Source organism: Lethenteron reissneri, unplaced genomic scaffold (assembly GCF_015708825.2).
Source record: "Lethenteron reissneri isolate LAM-NWPU_2019-01 unplaced genomic scaffold, ASM1570882v1 scaffold_1664, whole genome shotgun sequence".
In the NCBI taxonomy this organism is placed as follows: Eukaryota; Metazoa; Chordata; class Hyperoartia; order Petromyzontiformes; family Petromyzontidae; genus Lethenteron; species Lethenteron reissneri.
This window is the reverse complement of record NW_026891404.1, coordinates 1-20,248: the sequence shown is the minus strand read 5'-3', so window position 1 is coordinate 20,248 and position 20,248 is coordinate 1. Positions and strand designations below refer to the sequence as shown.

Genomic DNA, 20,248 nt, shown 5'->3' with positions numbered 1-20,248 from the left:
TCATCGTCGTCATCACTGGTGTTGGGTGGCCGTGCGCGGGAATCGAACTCGGGTCACTGGGTTCGTAGCGCAGTGCGCTGATCGCTGCGCCACCGCTCCGCACTCGCGCGCGCACGCACGCGCACGTGCGCGCACCCATTTCGACCACACACGCACACTCTCAGCCCCTTGCCACTCATCTATCGATTGGTGCCTCCGTGAATTATTTACGCGAGGGGGGTAGGCTGAGTCCAAGGGTGGGGGTTTGTGATGCAGACAGTGGGGGGCTCTGCCCCCCTCCCCACCCACCAGCCAGCGTGCACTCCACACTACCTGAGCGAGCGTCTCCACTCCTTCAGGGCCCCCCACCCTCCGTGCCCCCTACCACCAGCACCGCCATCATTACCACCATCACCACTACCAACATGAGCACAGCCACCACCATCACCACTACCAACATGAGCACAGCCACCATCATCACCACTGCCACCAGCACCGCCATCATCACCACCATCACCACTACCACCATTACCACTACCACCATGATCACAGCCACCCCAATCATCACCACTGCCACCATCATCATCACAACCACCATCATCACCACTAGCACCACCACCATCATCACCACTACCACCATGATCAGCATCACTACCACAACCAGCACCGTCATCATCACCACTTGCACCAGCGCTACAAAATCACACCTCTTTGGTGTCGCTGTCTGTCTATTGTTATTATTATTATTGTTAAATATCTTCCGAAATGTTTCTTCCGACGTTTCAACGCAACTCAATCGGTATTTGTTGCACAGAAAATCCCGTGTAGCCAGTTACCCAGCTAGCTTCCGTGGCAAACGACCCCGCAGCAGCCACTAACAACAATAACAACAACAATAACAACAACAACAGAGTCATCGTTGGGGTGGCGAGGAGTACAGACAGGATCCAGACACGAAACTCGTAAGTATCGCTTATTACGTACGGTGCGAAAGAAGTCCAACATACATACGCACATAATATAGGTTTTTGGGTGGGATCGCGTTATTTATAAATGTGTCGTAACCTTCCACCACCCGACACGGCCAAACAGTAAAAAATGTGTCACGTTTTTCAAAGGAGTGTTACGACACATTTATAAATAACGCGATCTGACCCAAAAACCTACATTATGAATAATATTGATCGCGAAAGCCTACGTGTTAAATACATACGCACGTACATACAGTCGTGTTAATGGTAAGTAAGACGCAGTGTGTTACTCGACTGAGCACGACTGAACAGAAAGTCACAGAACCGAGACTTCACTCAACTGGGGCAGGGTCCCACACGGGCTGCTGTGTCTGCGCTGAGTGTAAACACGACGACGGAGACGAACACGCAGCAGCAGCGAACAACGGCGGCGGTCACCGCACCGCGCGGCGCTTTCGGATGCGCTTCAGCGGCCGTCTGGAACGCTCTTCCTTTCGATGTGAGGAAGCCACAGGGAGATATGCGCTTTTACATCGTTATCATGATCTAGATTCGCAAATGCATATCTTGAGAACAGCTTTTAGTGTGTTTCGTTTTTGTTGCCCCTCCCCCCACACCTCCACGTACGGTGCGAAAGAGGTTCAACATACACGTACACACACATTGACGCTGCACACACATTGACGCCCCGCTACAGCCTCGCCAGGACAGCGCCCTCGCCGCTCGCCACCAGGGGTCGCTCCGGCCCTTGACTGCACCCACTCGGCTGCCTGCCTGCCGAATGGGGAGCGCGCCGCGCTACGATCCGATTCCCATTCACGGCCAACACCGGCGACGATTATCTGAACCGGTCCTGGGCCTCTCCGCTTCGTCGATGAGTACCTGATGCGGTGTGTGAACATCGCCACTGGGGGAGACAAAGGCGGTCGGGCGTGGTGCTGGCCACCCACCCACTCGTGTGCCGTGCTGGCCTTCATAGGTGCTGCTCGCTAACAGCACTTGCCCCAACAGTCTGTTAAGGCTACACGGGGGTCTTTGTCTTTTGTTGTATTTTGTGCACGCGCGAGTGTGGTGAATGTTTTGTGGCGTGGTTAACAATGCCCGGCCTGGATTTTCACAATGAACATAATCGTGTCGGGTCTTCTGATAGATCATTTTCGCAGAGCCCGGACAGAACCGCCAGCTGAAATTAAACCTTTTGTGGATCTATACAATGCCATGCCTCTTCCGAAATTCAACTACATTTTTATTTTATTTTACCAGGTAAGGCCCACTCAGCTATATAGCTTGTTTTTCAGAAGCGACCTGGTTATCACAAATGACGGCTCAACGAAGCGTGGTTTATCACGCGGACATTTAAAACAGTCAAATAATCTAAACGCGTAATGTTGATTCTAAATGTGGAGGGAAAACCCAAATATACAGCAGCAGGCGTCAGGGTCGGGATCGAACCCTCCACCTCCTTCATACCAGGCGAGGTAGTTAACATCTCCTAGCCACCGTGGCACCCGTCTGTCATTGCGTGATATTTTCATTTCCCCTCGACCGTCGTCTGGAACGTCAATTCCATGGGTTTCAAGACAAGACTCAAAAACGTGCGACATTTGTGCGCTATGAAGAAAAACACATCAACAGCTCCTAAAGAACTGCATTGCAATTGGGCCTCTCGTGTCAGGTCATTTGTGAGCGAATGCGGCCGAATAACGGCGACATTGTCGTTAGAACCATTAGACAACGCTGCTCCAACGTTGCATGTTTAGGGGTCATCCATTTAGTACGTACGCATGGAGGGGGCAGGGGGGGGGGGGGTTAACCCAAATACGTTCGCTTGCGTATGGGGGTCTACTGACAATGTACGCATAGGAAACTGGGGGGGGGGGGGTGTGAAGCCTCGATAATAATTGTCTACATTAGCCTTCAAATGAGTTAGATAGTCCGGCGGTGGACTATCTGTTTTCTTAAACACGTTAACATTATTAATCCTTGATCGTTTCTGCGTGGATTAAATATCGGTCGTTATATAAGATTCGGGGGGGGGGGTGCGTCAGGCGTACGTACGCAGTTGGGGGAGGGGTGTAAAAAGTCCGCGTGCGTACAGGGAGGGGGAAAAAGGTCAAGTTTTGACAGATTTTTGCCGACCTACTCAATGGATGGCCCCTTACTGGGCGTTGGTGACGATTTTGCGCTGCTCATGCTGATGCTGCTGCTGATGATGCTGCTGCTGATGATGCTGCTGCTAATTATGGTGAAACCGGTCCACAGTTCTCGATCCCTGCATCGCTGCTGCTGCTCCTGCCGCTGCCATTCGGTCACAGGTTGATGGCGACCTCAAACAAGAGGTCCAACTACAACGCACTTGCTATCAGGAGCTGTTGATGGGGTTTTGCATCCACGTGCAAAGGCTGCGTGGTCTTGTCGCGCGACTTCGAGTCTTGCTCGAAACCCTGCGGGCTTTCTTGAAGGAGGTTCTCGTCATGTACAGATCTGAACGGCGAAATCCCCCCGCAGACGTCCGTGCTGACGACTACCCCCCGCCCCCGATTCAATTCCAGGCGTAAGCCCTGCCTGATGAGGCTCAAGTAGTTTATTGTTCCATTGGAACCTCATTTGCCAGTAAAAATATGATAATTGTTTTTTTTACTCTTCTATCTGGCAACAAAACTGACACTTTTTTTACAAGGAGTCATGTTTACATAGACCACAATACCTGCAGTCATAATGCAAACAAAAACATAACTCTGATAATGTATGCACTGTCCTTGAAGTTGATTGGTCCACACCCGAGACAGCTTTCCTTAGAGCCTAGTCTCATCTGGTCCAACCCATGTGAGACTATGCTCTAAGGAAAGCTGTCTCGGGTGTGGACCAACACAAAAACAATTATCATAGTTTATTGTTGAACCAGGGTGTGAACTCAAGTGGAGACATGATAGGAGTCTCATTTTCAAGAGTGACTCCGTTAATTGAGTGGGTGGGTGAGTTGATTCAAGAGCCGAATGGCTCACAGGGCTATACCAAATAAATGAAACTGAAAACTGAAGTTGAGTTGGTGAGTTCAAGTTACAAGCAGTCTATTCTTTAACCCGTTGTGAACTCAAGATGTGGGGAATGCTGCACAAAGGTAAATCAACGTTACAGAACGAATTGCGTGGAGCGTGAGACGGCTCCCATAGATGAATGTTAACCCGATCTCGGCACAATTACAAAATGAAGTTACAGAAACATTCACCTATTGTCGAGTGCGACGATTGTACGAATGTGTAGACAGAGGGTTATGGACTAGTCAAATGGGCAATGTTAGTCTGGGAAATGTTAGTCCATAGGCAGTGTCAGTCTATGGGCAGTGTTAGTCTATGGGCAATGTTAGTCTGGGCAATGTTAGCCTATGGGCAATATTAGTCTGGGCAATGTTATTCTGGGCAATGTCAGTCTATGGGCAGTGTTAGTCTGGGCAATGTCAGTCTATGGGCAGTGTTAGTCTATGGGCAGTGTTAGTCTATGGACAGTGTTAGTCTATGAAAAATGCTAGTTTATGTGCAATGTTAATATATGGGCAGTGTAAGTCAATGGAAAATGCAGGTCTCTGGTGACTATTGTTTGAACATGTAAACAGACACGGGATTATACGATGTCAATTGTAAGTGAAGTTATAAATAACAGACAGTTTATTGTACAGTCATGCAACTCAGTTTCTTTAACGACCGCCTACTACCGAACGTAACGGTGCGTATGCTGCTGCTGATGATGATGTCGTGGTTATAATGCTGCTGATGATGCTGATGATGTCATGGTTAGAATTCTGCTGATGTTCATGGGTGCTGATGATGATGTGGTCGTTATAATGCTGCTGATGATGCTGATGATGTCATGGTTAGAATTCTGCTGATGTTCATGGTGCTGATGATGATGTCGTCGTTATAATGCTGCTGATGATGATCATGATGATGGTGCAGATGATGATGTTATGGCTATAATGCTGCTGATGGTGACGTTGGGGGTGATGTTATGATTATAAATCTGCTGATGATGATGATGGTCGTGGTGCTGCTACTGATGACGATGCTAGTGCCGATCACGGTCTTTAGGATCGGTCGAGAGACACGGGGGAGAGAGAGAGGAGGTGAGGAGAGGAGGAGGTGAAGGGAGGAGAGGAGGTGAGGGGAGGAGGAGGTGAGGGAGGAGGAGGTGAGGGGAGGAGGAGGTGAGGGGAGAGAGGAGGTGAGGGGAGGAGGAGGTGAGGGGTGGAGGAGGGTGAGGGGAGGAGGAGGTGAGGAGAGAGAGGAGGTGAGGGAGGAGGAGGTGAAGAGGGAGAGAGGAGGTGAGGGGAGGAGGAGGAGGTGAGGGGAGGAGGAGATGGGATGATGATGAGGAGAAAGCCTCTTAGGCCTCCTCACCCCGTTACCTCCTCACCCCGTTACCTCCTCACCCCGTTACCTCTGCGCCCAGTACCCCTCACCTCGTTACCCTGTTAACAGCCCCCTCCGCCCACCCCCCGTTACCCCACCCCCCCCCCACGCACTTCTCGCACCGGGGTCCCGAGGGTCACCGCTTTGCCTGGCAACTGCCACCTTGCGTAGGTGCGCGTGTGTGGTGTACACGTGTGTGTGTGTACCCGTGTCTGTGTGTGTGTACCTGTGTGTGTGTGTATACCCATGTGTGTATACCCATGTGTGTGTACTTGTGTGTGTGTGTGTACCCGTGTGTGTGTACCCGTGTGTGTGTGTGCCCGTTTGTGTACCCGTGTGTGTTGTACCCGTGTGTGTATGTACCCGTGTGTGTGTACCCGTGTGTGTGGGTGTACCCGTTTGTGTACCCGTTGTGTGTGTGTGTACCCATGTGTGTGTGTGTACCCATGTGTGTGTCTACCCGTGTCTGTGTGTGTGTACCCATGTGTGTGTACCCATGTGTGTGTACCCATGTGCGTGTGTACCTGTGTGTGTGTGTGTACCTGTGTGTCTGTGTGTGTACCCGTGTGTGTGTGTGTACCCGTGTGTGTCTACCCGTGTCTGTGTGTGTAGTGTAGTGGTGAGCGCCCTGCGCTACAAACCCAGCGACACTAGTTCGATTCCCGCTCACGGCCAACAACCAATGACGATTATCTGAACCGGTCCTGGGCCTTCCCTAGGTCGACTCAGCCTCAAATGAGTACCTGGTGCGGTGTGTAAACATCGTCACTGGGGAGACAAAGGCGGCCGGGCGTGGTGCTGGCCACCCACCCCCTCGTGTGCCGCGGTGGCCGTCATCGGTGCTCCCTAACAGCACTTGCCCCTACAGTCTGTTAAGGCTACACGGGGGATCTTTGCCTCTGTTAGCGCGCACACACAGACACACGCAGACACACGCAGACACACACAGAAACGCAGACACCGCACAGACACACGCACAGACACCCACAGACACACACACACACAGACACACACACAGACACACAGACACACACACACAGACACACAGACACACACACACAGACACCTGCGCGTGCTCACCTGCGCGTGGGTGAGCACGCGTGAACGTCTCTGCTCCTCCCAGGGCATCCTACTCAGCCCCCCCCCGCCCCCACTCACTCGGGTTAGAACGCAGCGGGGAGACGGGAGAGACGCGAGGGAGAGACGCGAGGAGGGAGATTTGCAGGAGACGGCAGTCGCCGCTGTCAGAGCCGGCGTCTCCTCCCGCCTCCACGACAGCCGTTACCCCTGACGTTACCCCTGACGTTACAGTGATCTCTCTCCCGTTACCTCTCTCGTTACCCCCCCCTCCCCTCACGGCCCCTCCCCCTCACCTCCCAGACGAAGCTTCCCTCCCCTTCACCACCAAGGTCACTGCCGGCATCGCGGCGCGCGCAGGGGGCGCGCATCTTCCTCCTCCTCGCCCCCCCATCTCCTGCTCCCCCTCTCTTCTCTCTTCTCTCACTCTCCATCAATTCCTCTTCCCTCCACTACCTCCTCCATTCCTACACCTTCTCCCTCTTACCCTCCTCACCCCACCTCCTCCTCCTCCCCCCCACCTCCTCCTCCCCCCCCACCTCCTCCTCCCCCCCACCTCCTCCTCCCCCCCACCTCCTCCTCCTCCCTCCCACCTCCTCCTCCTCCCCCCCACCTCCTCCCCCCCCCCGGATTCCCAGAGCTGGAGGCGGGGATGATGGCGTCTCTCCCCCTCCCCCTCAAGGCTCCAAAGGCCCAGATCTGCTGCTGCTGGATGCAGGTGAGAACACCTGCTCACACAGACTCACAGAGAGACCCATATACTCACAGAGAGACCCATATACTCACAGAGAGACCTATACACTCACAGAGAGACTATAGACTCACAAAGAGACCCATAGACTCACACGAGACCCATATACTCACAGAGAGACCCATATACTCACAGAGAGACCCATATACTCACAGAGAGACCTGTAGAGTCACAGATAGACCCATAGACTCACAACGAGACCCATAGACTCACAGAGAGACCCATATCCTCACAGAAAACCCCATATACTCAGAGAGACCTATATACTCACAAAGATACCCGTAGACTCGCAGAAAGACCTGTAGATTCACAGAGAAAATTAAATAATACGTAGAAATCTATAGATTAAAATAGATGAATAGGCCCACATCTCAATTTCTCACCCATCCACCATCACCCCACTCCACTCACCCCTTCACCATCACCCCACTCCCTCACCCCTTCACCATCACCCCACTCCCCTCACCCCTTCACCATCACCCCACTCCCCTCAACCCCTTCACCATCACCCCACTCCCTCACCCCTTCACCATCACCCCACTCCCCACTCCCTCACCCTTCACCATCACCCCACTTCCTCATCCCAATCCCTCACTTGCTTAGGCATTCATTTCTGACTCGATATTTTCCGGAACCCTGCTAGGCTGACTTGGAGAAGGGATTATGGCATAAGGCACTACCACTGGAGTATAGGGCACGACTCTTCATACACATTCCTCTATGATCGTATTCTGTATTAGGGGCCGTCCATAAATGACGTCACGCACCTAGGGGGGGGGTCAGACATTTGTGACGTGTGACGAGGGGGGGGGGAGGGGTTTGAGAAATGTGACATCACATCAAAATGCGCAACTTTAAATAAATTTAGACAACACGTTCTACTTAATTAAATATACTTTTTAATAAATGTTTTTTCCTACAACATCAGAGTGCAGCGCCACGTTAAATACGCACTACAATGACTATAGTTTAAAGCGATTTGAAGCATTTTTTTTGGGGGGGGGGGGAAATCGCGTGACGTCATTTATGGACGGCCCCTTAATCCCATAATTAATCAAACAGGATTATAAATATGGACTTGCAACCCGCACTGCTTTTTTATTTTAGTGTGTTAGTTTGTTGTCCTTCCCCCGCACCTCCGATTAGCGCGGTTGGCTACGTACGGTGCGAAAGAAGTTCAACCCACACACGTCATTTGGACGCAGCCAAAGGAGAAGAGGAAGAAGACGCAGGAGAGATATTTCTTTTGGTTTTTGACTTTGACCCAAATAGTTCGAGAACCGCATCACAGGCAGAGCTACTTGTACACAAACACAGCAGCGGGTAAACAGCAAGATGACAACAACAACAACAACACATTATGACTTAAATAAACAAAATAGTGATGGAATAAAGTGCGTCTATTTAAAAAAAATCCTGCATTTAGTTATTCTTTAACAGTACAGTTTGACTGTTGTACATTTTGTCGTCACCAATACATTCCATAGCCACACATTCCCTGCCGTATTTAATAAATTGTCGTGACGTTAAATGATGTTTAAGGTTAAAGTTTTGTTTTGGGGTTGTTGTTAAACGGGGGAAGCCAAAGAGGCGCAGGTTGCCGACCCCTGGAAGTGACCCTGCGTCCCCCCCCCCCCCCCCTGCTGCCTGCTGCTGTAGGCGTCGCTACGCACCTCCCTGCTGCTGCTACTGCTGCTGCTGGCGGGCACCTCGCTCGCCCTGCAGTGCCCCCCGCGCTGCGACTGCCCCCCGACCTCGGGGGCTCCGTGCTGTGCGCGCGCCGCCGCCTCCTCGCCGTGCCCGGGTCCGCGCCGGGGTCGGCGCGCTCCCTGGACCTGTCGCGCAACCACGTGGCGCGCCTGGGCGCCGGGGACCTCGCGGCCTGGGCGGCCCTGGAGGAGCTAGACCTGAGCGAGAACGCGCTGGGCGCGCTGGAGCCGGGCTCCTTCGCGGGGCTGGGCGCCCTGCGCTCCCTGTCGCTGCGCTGTAACCGCATCGCGGTGCTCCCGAGCGGAGCCTTCGCGGCTCTCGGCGCCCTGCGGCGGCTGGACCTGAGCGGCAACCGCATGCGCGCCGTGCCGCGCGGCGCCTTCTCGGGTCTGGGCGCCCTGGGCAGCCTCGATTTGTCCGAGAACTCGCTGCTGTGGGTGTCACAGGGCGCCTTCGAGGGCCTGGGCGCCCTGCGCTCGCTGTCGCTGCGCCGCGCGGGGCTGCGCGCCCTGCCGAGCGGCGCCCTCGCCCGGCTGCCCGCGCTGTCCGAGCTGGACGCGTCGGGCAACTCCCTGCGCGCGCTGGGACCTCGCTGCCTGCGGGGGGTCCCGCGCCTGCGCGTGCTGCGGCTGTCGGGCGCGGGGCTACGGCGCGTGGAGCCGGGCGCCCTGCGCGGGCCTCCCTGCGCTCCGCGACCTCGACCTCTCGGAGAACGCCCTGGACTCCCTGCCCGAGCGCGCCGGCGCCCCGCTCGCCCTGCGTGCCCTGCGCCTCGACGGCAACCCCATCGCGTGCGACTGCCGCCTCCTCTGGCTGCGCACCCGGCCGAGTCCCGAGGCGCTGCTGGGGGGCGGCGAGGGCCCCCCCTGCGCGGCGCCCCCCGAGGCGCGGGGCGCGCGGCTGCTGAGCGCCCCGCTGCGGTGCAGGGCGCCGCGCGTGAGGCTGCGCGCGGGGCCCGTGGCGGTGCGCGCGGGGGGGCGCCGTGCGCATCCCGTGCAGCGCGAGAGGGGACCCGCCCCCCAGCCTCGCGTGGAGGGACCCCCGGGGCCGCTGGTACGAGCACGAGGGGGATGAGGACGATGAGGGGGGTGAACGGCAGGGGGAGCAGGGGAGAAGGGGGAGGCAGGAGAGCAGGGCGAGAATGGCGGGGAGGAGGAGGAGGATAAGGAGGAGGAGGATGAGAAGAAGGAGGAAGAGGATGGGGAAGAGGGGACGAGAGAGCCAATAGCGAATGGAGAACAGGGGAGACACTAGGGAGCAGAGAGGAGGTGGTGGTGATGAGGAGGGGGGGGAAGCAGGGGGATGGGAAGGGGGGTGAGCAGGAGGGTGATGATGATGATGATGACGATGATCGAGAGCGCGGGCCCCGGCTCCGCGTGCTGCGGGACGGCTCGCTGCTCCTCGTGTCGGCGCGCGCGCGGGACCGCGGCTCGTACACGTGCGTGGCCTCCAGCGCCGCGGGCCGCCACCTCCGCGCGGTTGCCCCTCGTCGTGTCGGGGCCCGGGGGGGTCCCGCCGCCGTCCCTCTCCGACCCCTCCGACTCCTCGGACCTTTGGGACCCAGCGGACCCCTGGGACGCCGTCGATCCCGCAGACTCCGAGAGCTTCAACGCGACGGGGAACGCGCGGGGAGGCGCGCGAGCCCGCCGGGACCCCGCTGACCCCGCTGACCCCCTTGCTGCTGGTGTCCGCGGGGCTGGGGGGCCTCACCTTCCTCGGCGTTGTGATTCTCTGCCTCCTGGTCCTCGCCGCGGGAACGCGGAGTTGGGGCCACAAGAGGAGGAGGAGGACGAGGCAGCGAACGGAGCTCGAGTACGGGGGGACCCGCAGATCGAGGGGGGGTCCCAGGAGCCCCAGCCGGGCCCCCCCTCGTCACTTCGTCATGAGGATGATGTGAGCTTCCTAACAACGGTGGCACTAGGTAGGCTAAAACCAAGTACGAGTGTAGGGCCCCAATTAGCTCAAGGGGATTTGGTTTTATGAAATGTAGAAGCGCTTCAATGATCAGATGAAATTCTAATTAATATTAACACATCAAGATAATCAACATAAACAGCGAATTAATCTCTCCTCTGTATCATGTCTGCATCCTTCCTCTCATTTCACTCCATCCCTGTCTCGCCTGGATCTCCCCTCATCTCGCTACAGCTCTATCTCTTCTCTACATCTATTCTGCCCCCCCCCTCCACAACACCGACGAGATGGAATAACAATACAGAAGACTAAGCACACGGTTTTCTTTTAAAATGGTCTAACTTTTCAATTTAATTATTCATGTTAATATTTCGCCAGAATATTCTTAAAATCCGAGAAAAAATAAACCTCACAATGCATATTATCTTGGCATTATTTTATGAGATTAAACAACGCAGATTACTCGCAGTGCTCCGTGTACAGGATGATTGTGAGAAGAGTATACACATCACAGCTGTTGCATTTATTTCCGTTGCGGAGCACCAGCGGGTTCTTTCCTCGTAATGTCACCAATCGTAGACGACGTGGAGCTGCATCGCATCCGTGCTGCACGTGACCATCCCGGCGTCTTTGTGCGCTCACCGCAACACCACGTGCCACCACCGTTGTCGTCATCACTCGTTCGCCATAGCTCTGTGGTCGATGTCTCCGTGAAATTCGTTCGCAATTGCCTCATCAGTAGCTGTAGCAACGTCGTCAAAGTGTTGTGTGTAAATCAACGTCGACGTCACTTCAAACAAATCCGACCGCAGTCCTGTTCGTAAGCCAGGTGGATTCGTAGCTTGGGAGAGGGCGGGGGTGGGGGAGAAGGACTTTAATCGAGCAGTGGATTGGCCGATTACGATGGTGAGCAATAGCAACTCCCACACGTGTAGTGGCATTGCCTTTGATCCTGTACGTGTAACAATAGTGTAGTCAGCAGCATTGTTTTGTTGTGGGTTTCCAGGTGGCTCCACGGGGCCCTCTTTTTACAATCTTTTTTTTTTTATCAGAGCACTGATCAGTTGTTGTGGAGTACAGTGAGTCCTCGTTGAACGCGATAGATGCGTTTCTGAAAAGTGCCACGTTAAGCGAAAAACGCGTTTAGCGAAAACCTTTCCCGATAAGTAATGTAGCGATAATGTTTGTGGCGAGATACGATGTGCTACACACAGTGAGGTGGCGGGCCAAATAACTCAGGGCACGCCACCACGTGATTGCTCAGCCGTGCAGCTCTAGAAAGTAGTTCGTAATCGACCGCTCAGAAACCCCGTTATAACGGACACGTTCCGCGTTATAATGGTCGCGTTCTGCCTTATAACCGGCGCGTTCTGCGTTATAACCGGCGCGTTCTGCGTTATAACCGGCGCGTTTCGCGTTATAACGGGCGCTTTCCACGTTGTGCGAAAAGTGTTCCCAAATGGAAGAACTGCGTTGTAGCGAACACGCGTTGTGCAACCACGTGTTGAGCGAGGGCTTAACTACGTAACTGTGTACCCTACACGATAGCTATGAGGTTTGTTCATGCTTAAGTGCCAACAGACGTGATTGATTTCACGTTAACTATACGGGCCCACGCTTTGGGCAACCGCCAATGTTGTACAGTACTGCGCTATGCTCCAACGTCTTTGCTCCCTGCGCCTTCACCAACAAGCCGGCACGGTGTAGTATGGTCAAATAACCGCCATGACACCGCACGTGAGTGGGAGTTTGGAGGCCTCTCATCCAGCAGTGGAGTGACAATAAAAACAGCCGTGTGCCCTTATTCTTTCGTTGTACATATGAGTTGTTTATTTAAATCTCTTGTTGTATTTTTACTGTACCCCCTTGTCATAGAGATAATTTATTTAAATAAACGTTATATTATTATTATCACGTGTTACCGACAGACTTTTATCTGTGAGTCAACGTGGGTGAGGGGGTGGGGAGTTTGAATCTCCCGCCGGGGCGTGACGTCATCACGAGAACTCTCTCTCTCCGTGACGTCACCGCGCGGTCACGTGAGGCCGAGCTCACCGATGGCGATGGAGGAGGCGGCGCGGCTGGAGGAGCCGGGACTTGCGGTGGAGACCTCGGAATCGGTGAGGTTCGGGGGCCCCGGGGGCGAGCTGGGGGACGTGGGGTCCCGGCATGCGAACGCCCCCCCCCCTAGGGGAAGCGCGAGGCCGGAGGCGTCAGGGGGACGCGGGGCCTCGCCGCTGCGTGAGCGGAGCTTCAACGGGGGGCCTAGTGCAGGCTTTATACGGCTTTCCTGAACTGCGGCCCCCGGCAGCCCTGCAGCGATTTGGGGCGGGGTTGCTCTCAGCACGAGACGCTCTTCGGCCTCCCCGAACCCCATGTGTGTTCGTGTCCCCGTGTCCACGATACTCTCTGTCTCCCCCTGTCCCCCTCTCTGTCTCCCCGTGTCTCACCCGTCCTCTCCTATCACCGTACGCCCCCCCCCCCCCTCTCCCCGTGTTCTCCAGGACTCGAGCGATGCGAGCAGCACGGACAGCGGCAGGGATGTGGCGGACGGGGCGACCACGACCTCGTCCCCGGCGACCCTGGGCACCGGTGAGTGAGGGCAGCCCGCAGTGGTTCACCGGGTCACGAGGTCGCCGGCTCACGGCTGCCATCTCTCCACCCACCCAGTGTCACTGACAAACAGATGATGCTGGATAATGACGGTGGTGGTAATCATGACAACGGTGGTGGTGTTGCTGACGATCACGGTAACAAATCACAGCTGGTCACCCGGCACACTGCCCCCCCACCACGCCCCCTCGTCGTCATGATTACATCGCGAAAGTGAAGAGGTCACGGTGGAGGGTTACCATGCCACACAGGTGACCAGGTCACTGGGCCCCCTCACCCCTCACCCCACACCCCACACCCCTTCCGTAGCAGCAGACAAACAGCGCGATCGGGAGCGTGAGGGGGCGCGTCGGGGAGAGGGCAGCCCCCGTGAGCCAGCAGCCCAGAAGGGGGCGCGCACGCGGCTCGGTGCGCCCAGCAAGGGCTACGCCTCGCTGGAGCAGAGGCCCCGAAGAGAAACCCCTGGTGGCCATCGACTCCGACAGGTGCCGATCTTTTGCTTCCCAGCTCGCACGCGCGCGCATGTACAGCTCGCGCAAACACACACGTACGGCTCGCACTCACACGTGCACACACGTACTGCTCGCACGCGCACACACATACAGCCTGCATGCACGCAAGTACAGCTTGCGCACACCCACTTACAGCTCGTACACACGGACGCGCTTCAGGATCGCAGCTAACACACGCAGTCAGCTCACACACAGACTCAGCTCACGCACACGTACAGCCACACACACACGTACAGCCACACACACGAACAGCTCACACACACGTACAGCCACACACACACGTACAGCCCACACACACGAACAGCTCACACACACGTACAGCCACACACACACGTACAGCCCACACACACACGTACAGCCACACACACACGTACAGCCTGCACACACACGAACAGCCTGCACACACGAACAGCTCGCACACACGTATAGCCACACACACACGTACAGCCCACACACACACGTACAGCCCACACACACGAACAGCTCACACACACGTACAGCCACACACACACGTACAGCCCACACACACGAACAGCTCACACACATGTACAGCCACACACACATGTACAGCCCACACACACACGTACAGCCACACACACACGTACAGCCCACACACACGAACAGCCTGCACACACGAACAGCTCGCACACACGTACAGCCACACACACACGTACAGCCCACACGCACGAACAGCTCACACACTTACAAACACTCTCAGTCTCAGCCCACAGATACGCACAAGCTCAAAGCTCACACATACAGTTCACAGCTCATACAGACACAGGCTCATGCATACTTCCAGTGCAACCACACACACTCAAGCTCACACTCACTCAGACTCACAGATTACACACGCATATTGCACACCTCACACAGACTCAAGCAAGCACACCACAGCTCAGAGAACACATACAGACACAAGCTCACACACTCAAACTTACAGATCATACACACGGGGCACGGAGTAGGTGTTTGTGACGAGGTGTGACAAGGTGTGCTGTGAGGAGATGGTGTTCAATAAAGTAGTAAGAGGTGCTCTGTGTAGCAAGCAGGTATTAAAGAGGTACTGTGTGTGGTTCGTACATGTTGGTAGTAGTGAGGAGGTGCTGAGTAGGTGTTGCGTGTGGTGAGGTGGTGGCTCGTGACGAGGTGTTGTTCTGTGTTCACAGCGAGGATGAGATGACGCTTTCGCGCTACTCCTCGTCGGGATATTCTTCTGCAGAGGTGAGACCCCTCCCCCCGGAGCCCCCGTAACCCCTGACCCATGGCGCCCTCACGATCCCTGTGTGCCACATTGCATTGCGCTAGAAATCCGTTCCCTCGTCACCATCAATGCTAAAGATGACAAAAATGTTAATGTTAATGATGCTGGTGATTATGACGGTGATGATAAACAATGTTCATGATGCTGGTGATAATGATGGTGATAATGATTATTAATATTATGATGATGATAATGGTGGTGATGGTGACGATTACGGCGACGGATGAGGGGACCCATCTGTTCTAGATTTGAAGCTTTCGTGACTGCAAGGATTCATATTCTTAGGTTTTTTCGGTAAAGTCACGTAGGTAAAAAATTTAAATTAATAAAAGTAAAATAAAATAAAAATAAAATAAAAATCACGACGTTTCGGAGGCAACACAAGCTTCCGTCTTCAGCAGCAGCGTGCTGTGACGGTTCCACTGAAGACGGAAGCTTGTGTTGCCTCCAAAACGTGGTGATTTTTATTTTATTTTACTTTTATCAATTTTAATTTTTTACCTACGTGACTTTACCGAAAAAACCTAAGAATATGGGACCCATCTGTTTTTGTAGCAAATCAACCAGGACCTGAACCGGCAGCTGCTGAAGGACGGGTACCGTCTGGACGAGGTCCCAGACGACGAGGACTTGGACCTCATCCCCCCCCAAACCCATGAGCCCGCGTGCGTCTGCTGCCAGCTCGCGTCTCCCTCCACCACGTGCAATGTGCAGTAGGGCTTGGGACGCAAACACCATCAATACCACCACCACCACAACGACCGTCCTAATACTAACAGCACCACCACCACGACACTGGTGTTGCCAGCTCGTGTCCCACACCGCCACTTGTAACTTGCAGTAGGGGCGGCACCTAAACTACTACTACCACCGCTACCAATACCCAGACACAAACCGCCGCGATCAATACCATTACCAATACCAGCACAAACGCCGTGATCAATACAAACACCAATAAGACCAAATACCACAAGCACTGATATCACAACAACCACCATCTCAGCCACCACCAGTCCCTCGCATCAACACAACCACTGCACTCAACACCAGCACCACAACTGCCAACAGCTATGTCACACGCGCAATAAATACCAGAACTCCTACCAACCACCACCACCACCACAGTGTTGCTGCTAGCATTGGGGTGCATAATGCTGGTATTGGGTGTTCCGCTTGATGGGTGGTGATGGTGATTATATAGATGGTGATGATAGTGATGGTGATGAAGCGCTGATGATGGTGTAGGTGGCGATGGTAATGATGATGATGATGATTGCGCTCACATAGCGTGAAGCTGGAGATGATTATACACCTTGTTCATGATGGTAATTAGTGATGAAACTTGAAGATGAGGATGGCGATGAAGTTGGTGGGTTTGACGGTGGGGCGAGGGAGCTGCCAGTCACTGGTGATATGGTGATGTAGATGGTGATGTGCTAGTGCCTCTGTCTTGTGCTCCTCACTCGCTAGACATTTTAAACTGACGATTATGGTGAGGCTGCTGCTGATACTGATGATGAGGATGGTGGTGGTGCTGATGGTGATGGTGCTGCTGTTGTTATGAAGACTGTTGGGATGAAATTGCTCATGATGTTGATATTGAGAATGTTGGTGATGGTAATGTTGATAAGCCTGCTGGTGGTTGTGATGATGGTGGAAATAATGGTGGTGATAGTGATGATGATGAATTCTGAAGCTGCTGCTGCAGATAACGATGGCAAGGAATACGATTATATTCACGATGGTGGTGTTGGTTACATTTTAGCTGATCGCGATGGTATTGATAATGGCGATGTTGAGAGTGACGATCATAATGTTGATGGCAGTGGTAATTATGATGATGATGATAATAGTGATGTTGAGGATGAGGCTTGGTGCCCGGTTGACATCATTCCGTGCCTGCTCCGCGCCAGGCTTTGGATTCTAAAATTTTAAAACTCTCTCCGTCTGGTGATGGAGGCATTGCTCGCTTCCCCCACGACCCCTCCCCCCCCACAGACCCTCACCTTTCGGGACCCCCCCCCCCCCAAAGTTCACCCTAAACTCCGGGCATCTCATATGACGCCCTATGAAGCAAATGCCAATGATTCACCCAGTGAAAATGTTGATTTCATACAAATATGAGCACAGGGTTTACCGCCGCTGACTCCAGCCAGCGGAGCTGCCATCTAGCCCCATCCATTGCAGGCCCACGCCTATAGCGCCTCTGGTATTGCCAGGCCGTCTACCATTCAAGCGCCAAGCGGACTGAACCCCCGCTCAGCCTGACGAGCTCCTCAGGTCACAGGCGATCGATAGGATTCCACGGGGGCATGCGGAGCGGTAGCGCAGCAGTTGGTGCACTGCACCGTGTGAGCCAGGCGGGGCTGAGTTCGCGTTCACCACGGCTCACATCAGTGGCGAGGGATCTCAGAAATCGGTGCTTTGCCAACTCGCACTGCCCAGAGTGGTGAAGTACGTCGCTTCACAAAATCCACATGGCCGACTATGGTATGGGGCCGCCTTTAATCCATTGGTGGATTTAAAGTGGCTGGGATGGTTACAATGACCAGGCGGTGAAGTGGGACCAGGGCCCTCTGGGTGGTGGTGGGGGTTCTGGCAGAGGGAGGGGGTGGGCGGTGGGCTTGGGTCTGAGGGGGGCGGTGGGGGGTTTGGGGGCCGTCCCCCCTCCCCCACTGTTCGGTCCGCCCCACATTTCAGTGTCACTTTTTCGAGGCCACGTGGCTCTTTTTAATTGATAATTAGCGCTATTTATTTATTTATTTGTGTCTGACTTTGCATGATGATGATGCTGATGCTGCTGCGTCAGCGATTTGCACTATGAGTTGCGTCCGGTGTATGTTATTTTGAGGGTGGTGTTGGGGGGGAGTTGGTCAAGGAGAGGGGGATGGAGCGGGGGGCTATCAGCCCCGCTCCTCAACCCCCCCCCCCACCCCCTCTTTGTTTTCGTGCCCACGTCGCGGCGTCACGTGACCCCTGCTCGTTCTGATTGCGATGGTGTGAGAGGAAGGCGACTGCTCTGCTGATGCTGATGTATCCGTGGTTGGTCACTGCAGACAATAAAATTCGCTATCGCCGCGCGAGCGACAGCTCCCACCGCCCCCGTGACCGGCGTGAGTCGTGGTGCCGCCGGGGACCCTCCCGCTAGGTCGGCTTCGACGCAAACGAATCGGCGCTCACAAACACTGCCTGTTGTCGCTGGGGTGGGGTTGGGGTCTCAAGCCCGCCACGTGACTCGTGTCCACGACTGTAGGGGCTTGTGGGGGGGGGGGCACTGGAATAGGGGGGTGTGGGGGTTGGAGGCACTGCGTGGTGAAGGGGATACTGAGGTGGGGGTCTTGTGAAGAGTGGGGGCGAGGTGGGTCGAGGTGAGACCCCTGATAGCACACGTGTTCGACGAAGAGAGAAGCCCCTCCCCAGTGCGCACCCCTCCCCTCTCCTCCCTCCTCTCCTACCCCTCCCCCCTACTCCCCCTCCCCTCTCTCCTCCCCCCTACTCCCCCTCCCCTCCTCCCTTTCTCCGCCCCCGCACATCGGTAGAATGTTAATGTACGATTGTTTATGTCCGATGAAGAAGGGCCGTTGCCCGAAACGTTGCCCATTTTATATATACAGTATATTGTTTTCCTTTTTAAGGCCACACAGCAGGGCTGTGATGGTCGAACGTGTTGAGTTTGACCTATTAACATGAGAATGGCGCCAGTGCCAAACGAGGTGGTGTGTAGGGGGCGGGCTGGGGGAGGGGCGGGGCTGGGAGAGGGGGGCGGGGCGCCTACACGCGAGTACACGCCTCGTGATCACAATAGCATCATCGCCACTACTGTCACAATCACTGCCATCACCATGGTCACAATCGGCATCACTCACCACAACCGTGTAGGCACCACATTCAGTAATATCACCAACACCATCATCACCACACTGCCCCGCCCCCGATCCTGATTTGTCTGGATCTCCTCCGCGTTCTCCGATTTCCTCCCATTGCTAAAAAAAACCGCAAACACTTAACTGCTATTGACCAAAACATCCCATTGCTGGTACAACTCTCTGTAAATCACTCGGTCTGGATCACATGCAGCAGCAGCAGCAGCAACGTGGCATCCGACTACGAAAACTTGGCAAGACCCTCCTGGAGAAGAGTCCTGAGTAGTCGGCGAGGCTTTCCTGGTGAGCGGGAAAGGACAAAGGGGTTCCGGGACGGAAGTCCTCCAAGAGAGACGCACAGGGCACGGCTCAAGATGAGCGGCGTGAAGGAAGGAGGAGGGGGGGGGAAGGAATGGCCTGGCCAAGATGTCGAAGATGAGAGGGGAGGGAAGAGAGAAGGAATGAGCGAGCAGAAGTGAGCTGCACGGAGCAGCGGCTGTTTTCACAGGGGGCGGGGATCGGGGAGGGATTCAGAGTGGGGGTGGCTACACACAGACACGTGGTTTACGCGAAGCGTCGGCTGATGTAGATTACCGTCGTCGTCACAATTGTCATCACCATCACCACCATCCATCATTCATATCATCCTTATCACACCACCACCATCATCAGGTTGCAGTTGATGTTGATATAACTGGGTTTGTTTTACAATTAACGATCGCCTAATTTATCACATTTATAACCAGTCTATTTGCTAATTAACCCATTAGCTCATTATCACATCCTTAATATCATAACATCATCAATCGCCTCATTGCTCACATCATCAGCTATACCTGGTTAACAGTTACCTAATTAATCACAATAACCCCCGGCACGTGAAGCATCACATGGCAACGCAATCACATTCATTGATTTATGATAACGGCGTCATCGATCGCGTCATTACAATCATGCACCTCGTTAATTATCGTGCCTGCGGTGACGTCACTGGCGCTCATCGTGATCGCAAAAAGAGTCGCGCCTCGTCTCGGCCCGAGTGACCGCGCTCCAGTGACGTCACGGAAGGCCATAGCCTCGAGCAAAGCACCGGAGCTGGAACAGATCAGCAAAGACTCCAGTCCAGTGTTTGTTTTAGTCCAGCTGGAGTCAAATCCAGATACTCCTAGTCCAGATAAAGTCGAGTCC

The 20,248-nt window shown here is 54.5% G+C and overlaps 2 protein-coding genes and 1 long non-coding RNA gene across 3 annotated transcripts; all 3 read left to right on the top strand.

The window, feature by feature from the left end:
• The first annotated feature begins 4,049 nt into the window (after window positions 1-4,049).
• On the top strand, window positions 4,050-11,079 carry LOC133339218 (leucine-rich repeat and immunoglobulin-like domain-containing nogo receptor-interacting protein 3). Its single transcript, XM_061547369.1, is given in 4 exon segments — window positions 4,050-4,071; window positions 8,844-9,565; window positions 9,567-9,947; window positions 10,489-11,079. Coding segments are annotated over 4 exon segments (1,428 nt in total). The 3' UTR covers window positions 10,792-11,079.
• Window positions 11,080-12,836: 1,757 nt separating this feature from the next.
• On the top strand, window positions 12,837-13,789 carry LOC133339217 (uncharacterized). The gene is made up of 3 exons (XR_009754688.1): window positions 12,837-12,928; window positions 13,313-13,400; window positions 13,731-13,789. It is a non-coding gene; the product is annotated as an uncharacterized LOC133339217 (long non-coding RNA).
• Window positions 13,790-13,798: 9 nt separating this feature from the next.
• LOC133339220 (protein FAM219A-like) lies at window positions 13,799-16,084 on the top strand (the record flags this gene model as incomplete). The annotated part of the gene is given in 4 exon segments (XM_061547370.1): window positions 13,799-13,864; window positions 13,866-13,906; window positions 15,103-15,157; window positions 15,753-16,084. Coding segments are annotated over 4 exon segments (324 nt in total), but the record flags the coding sequence as incomplete, so codon positions are not given.
• Between the last annotated feature and the right edge of the window lie 4,164 nt (window positions 16,085-20,248).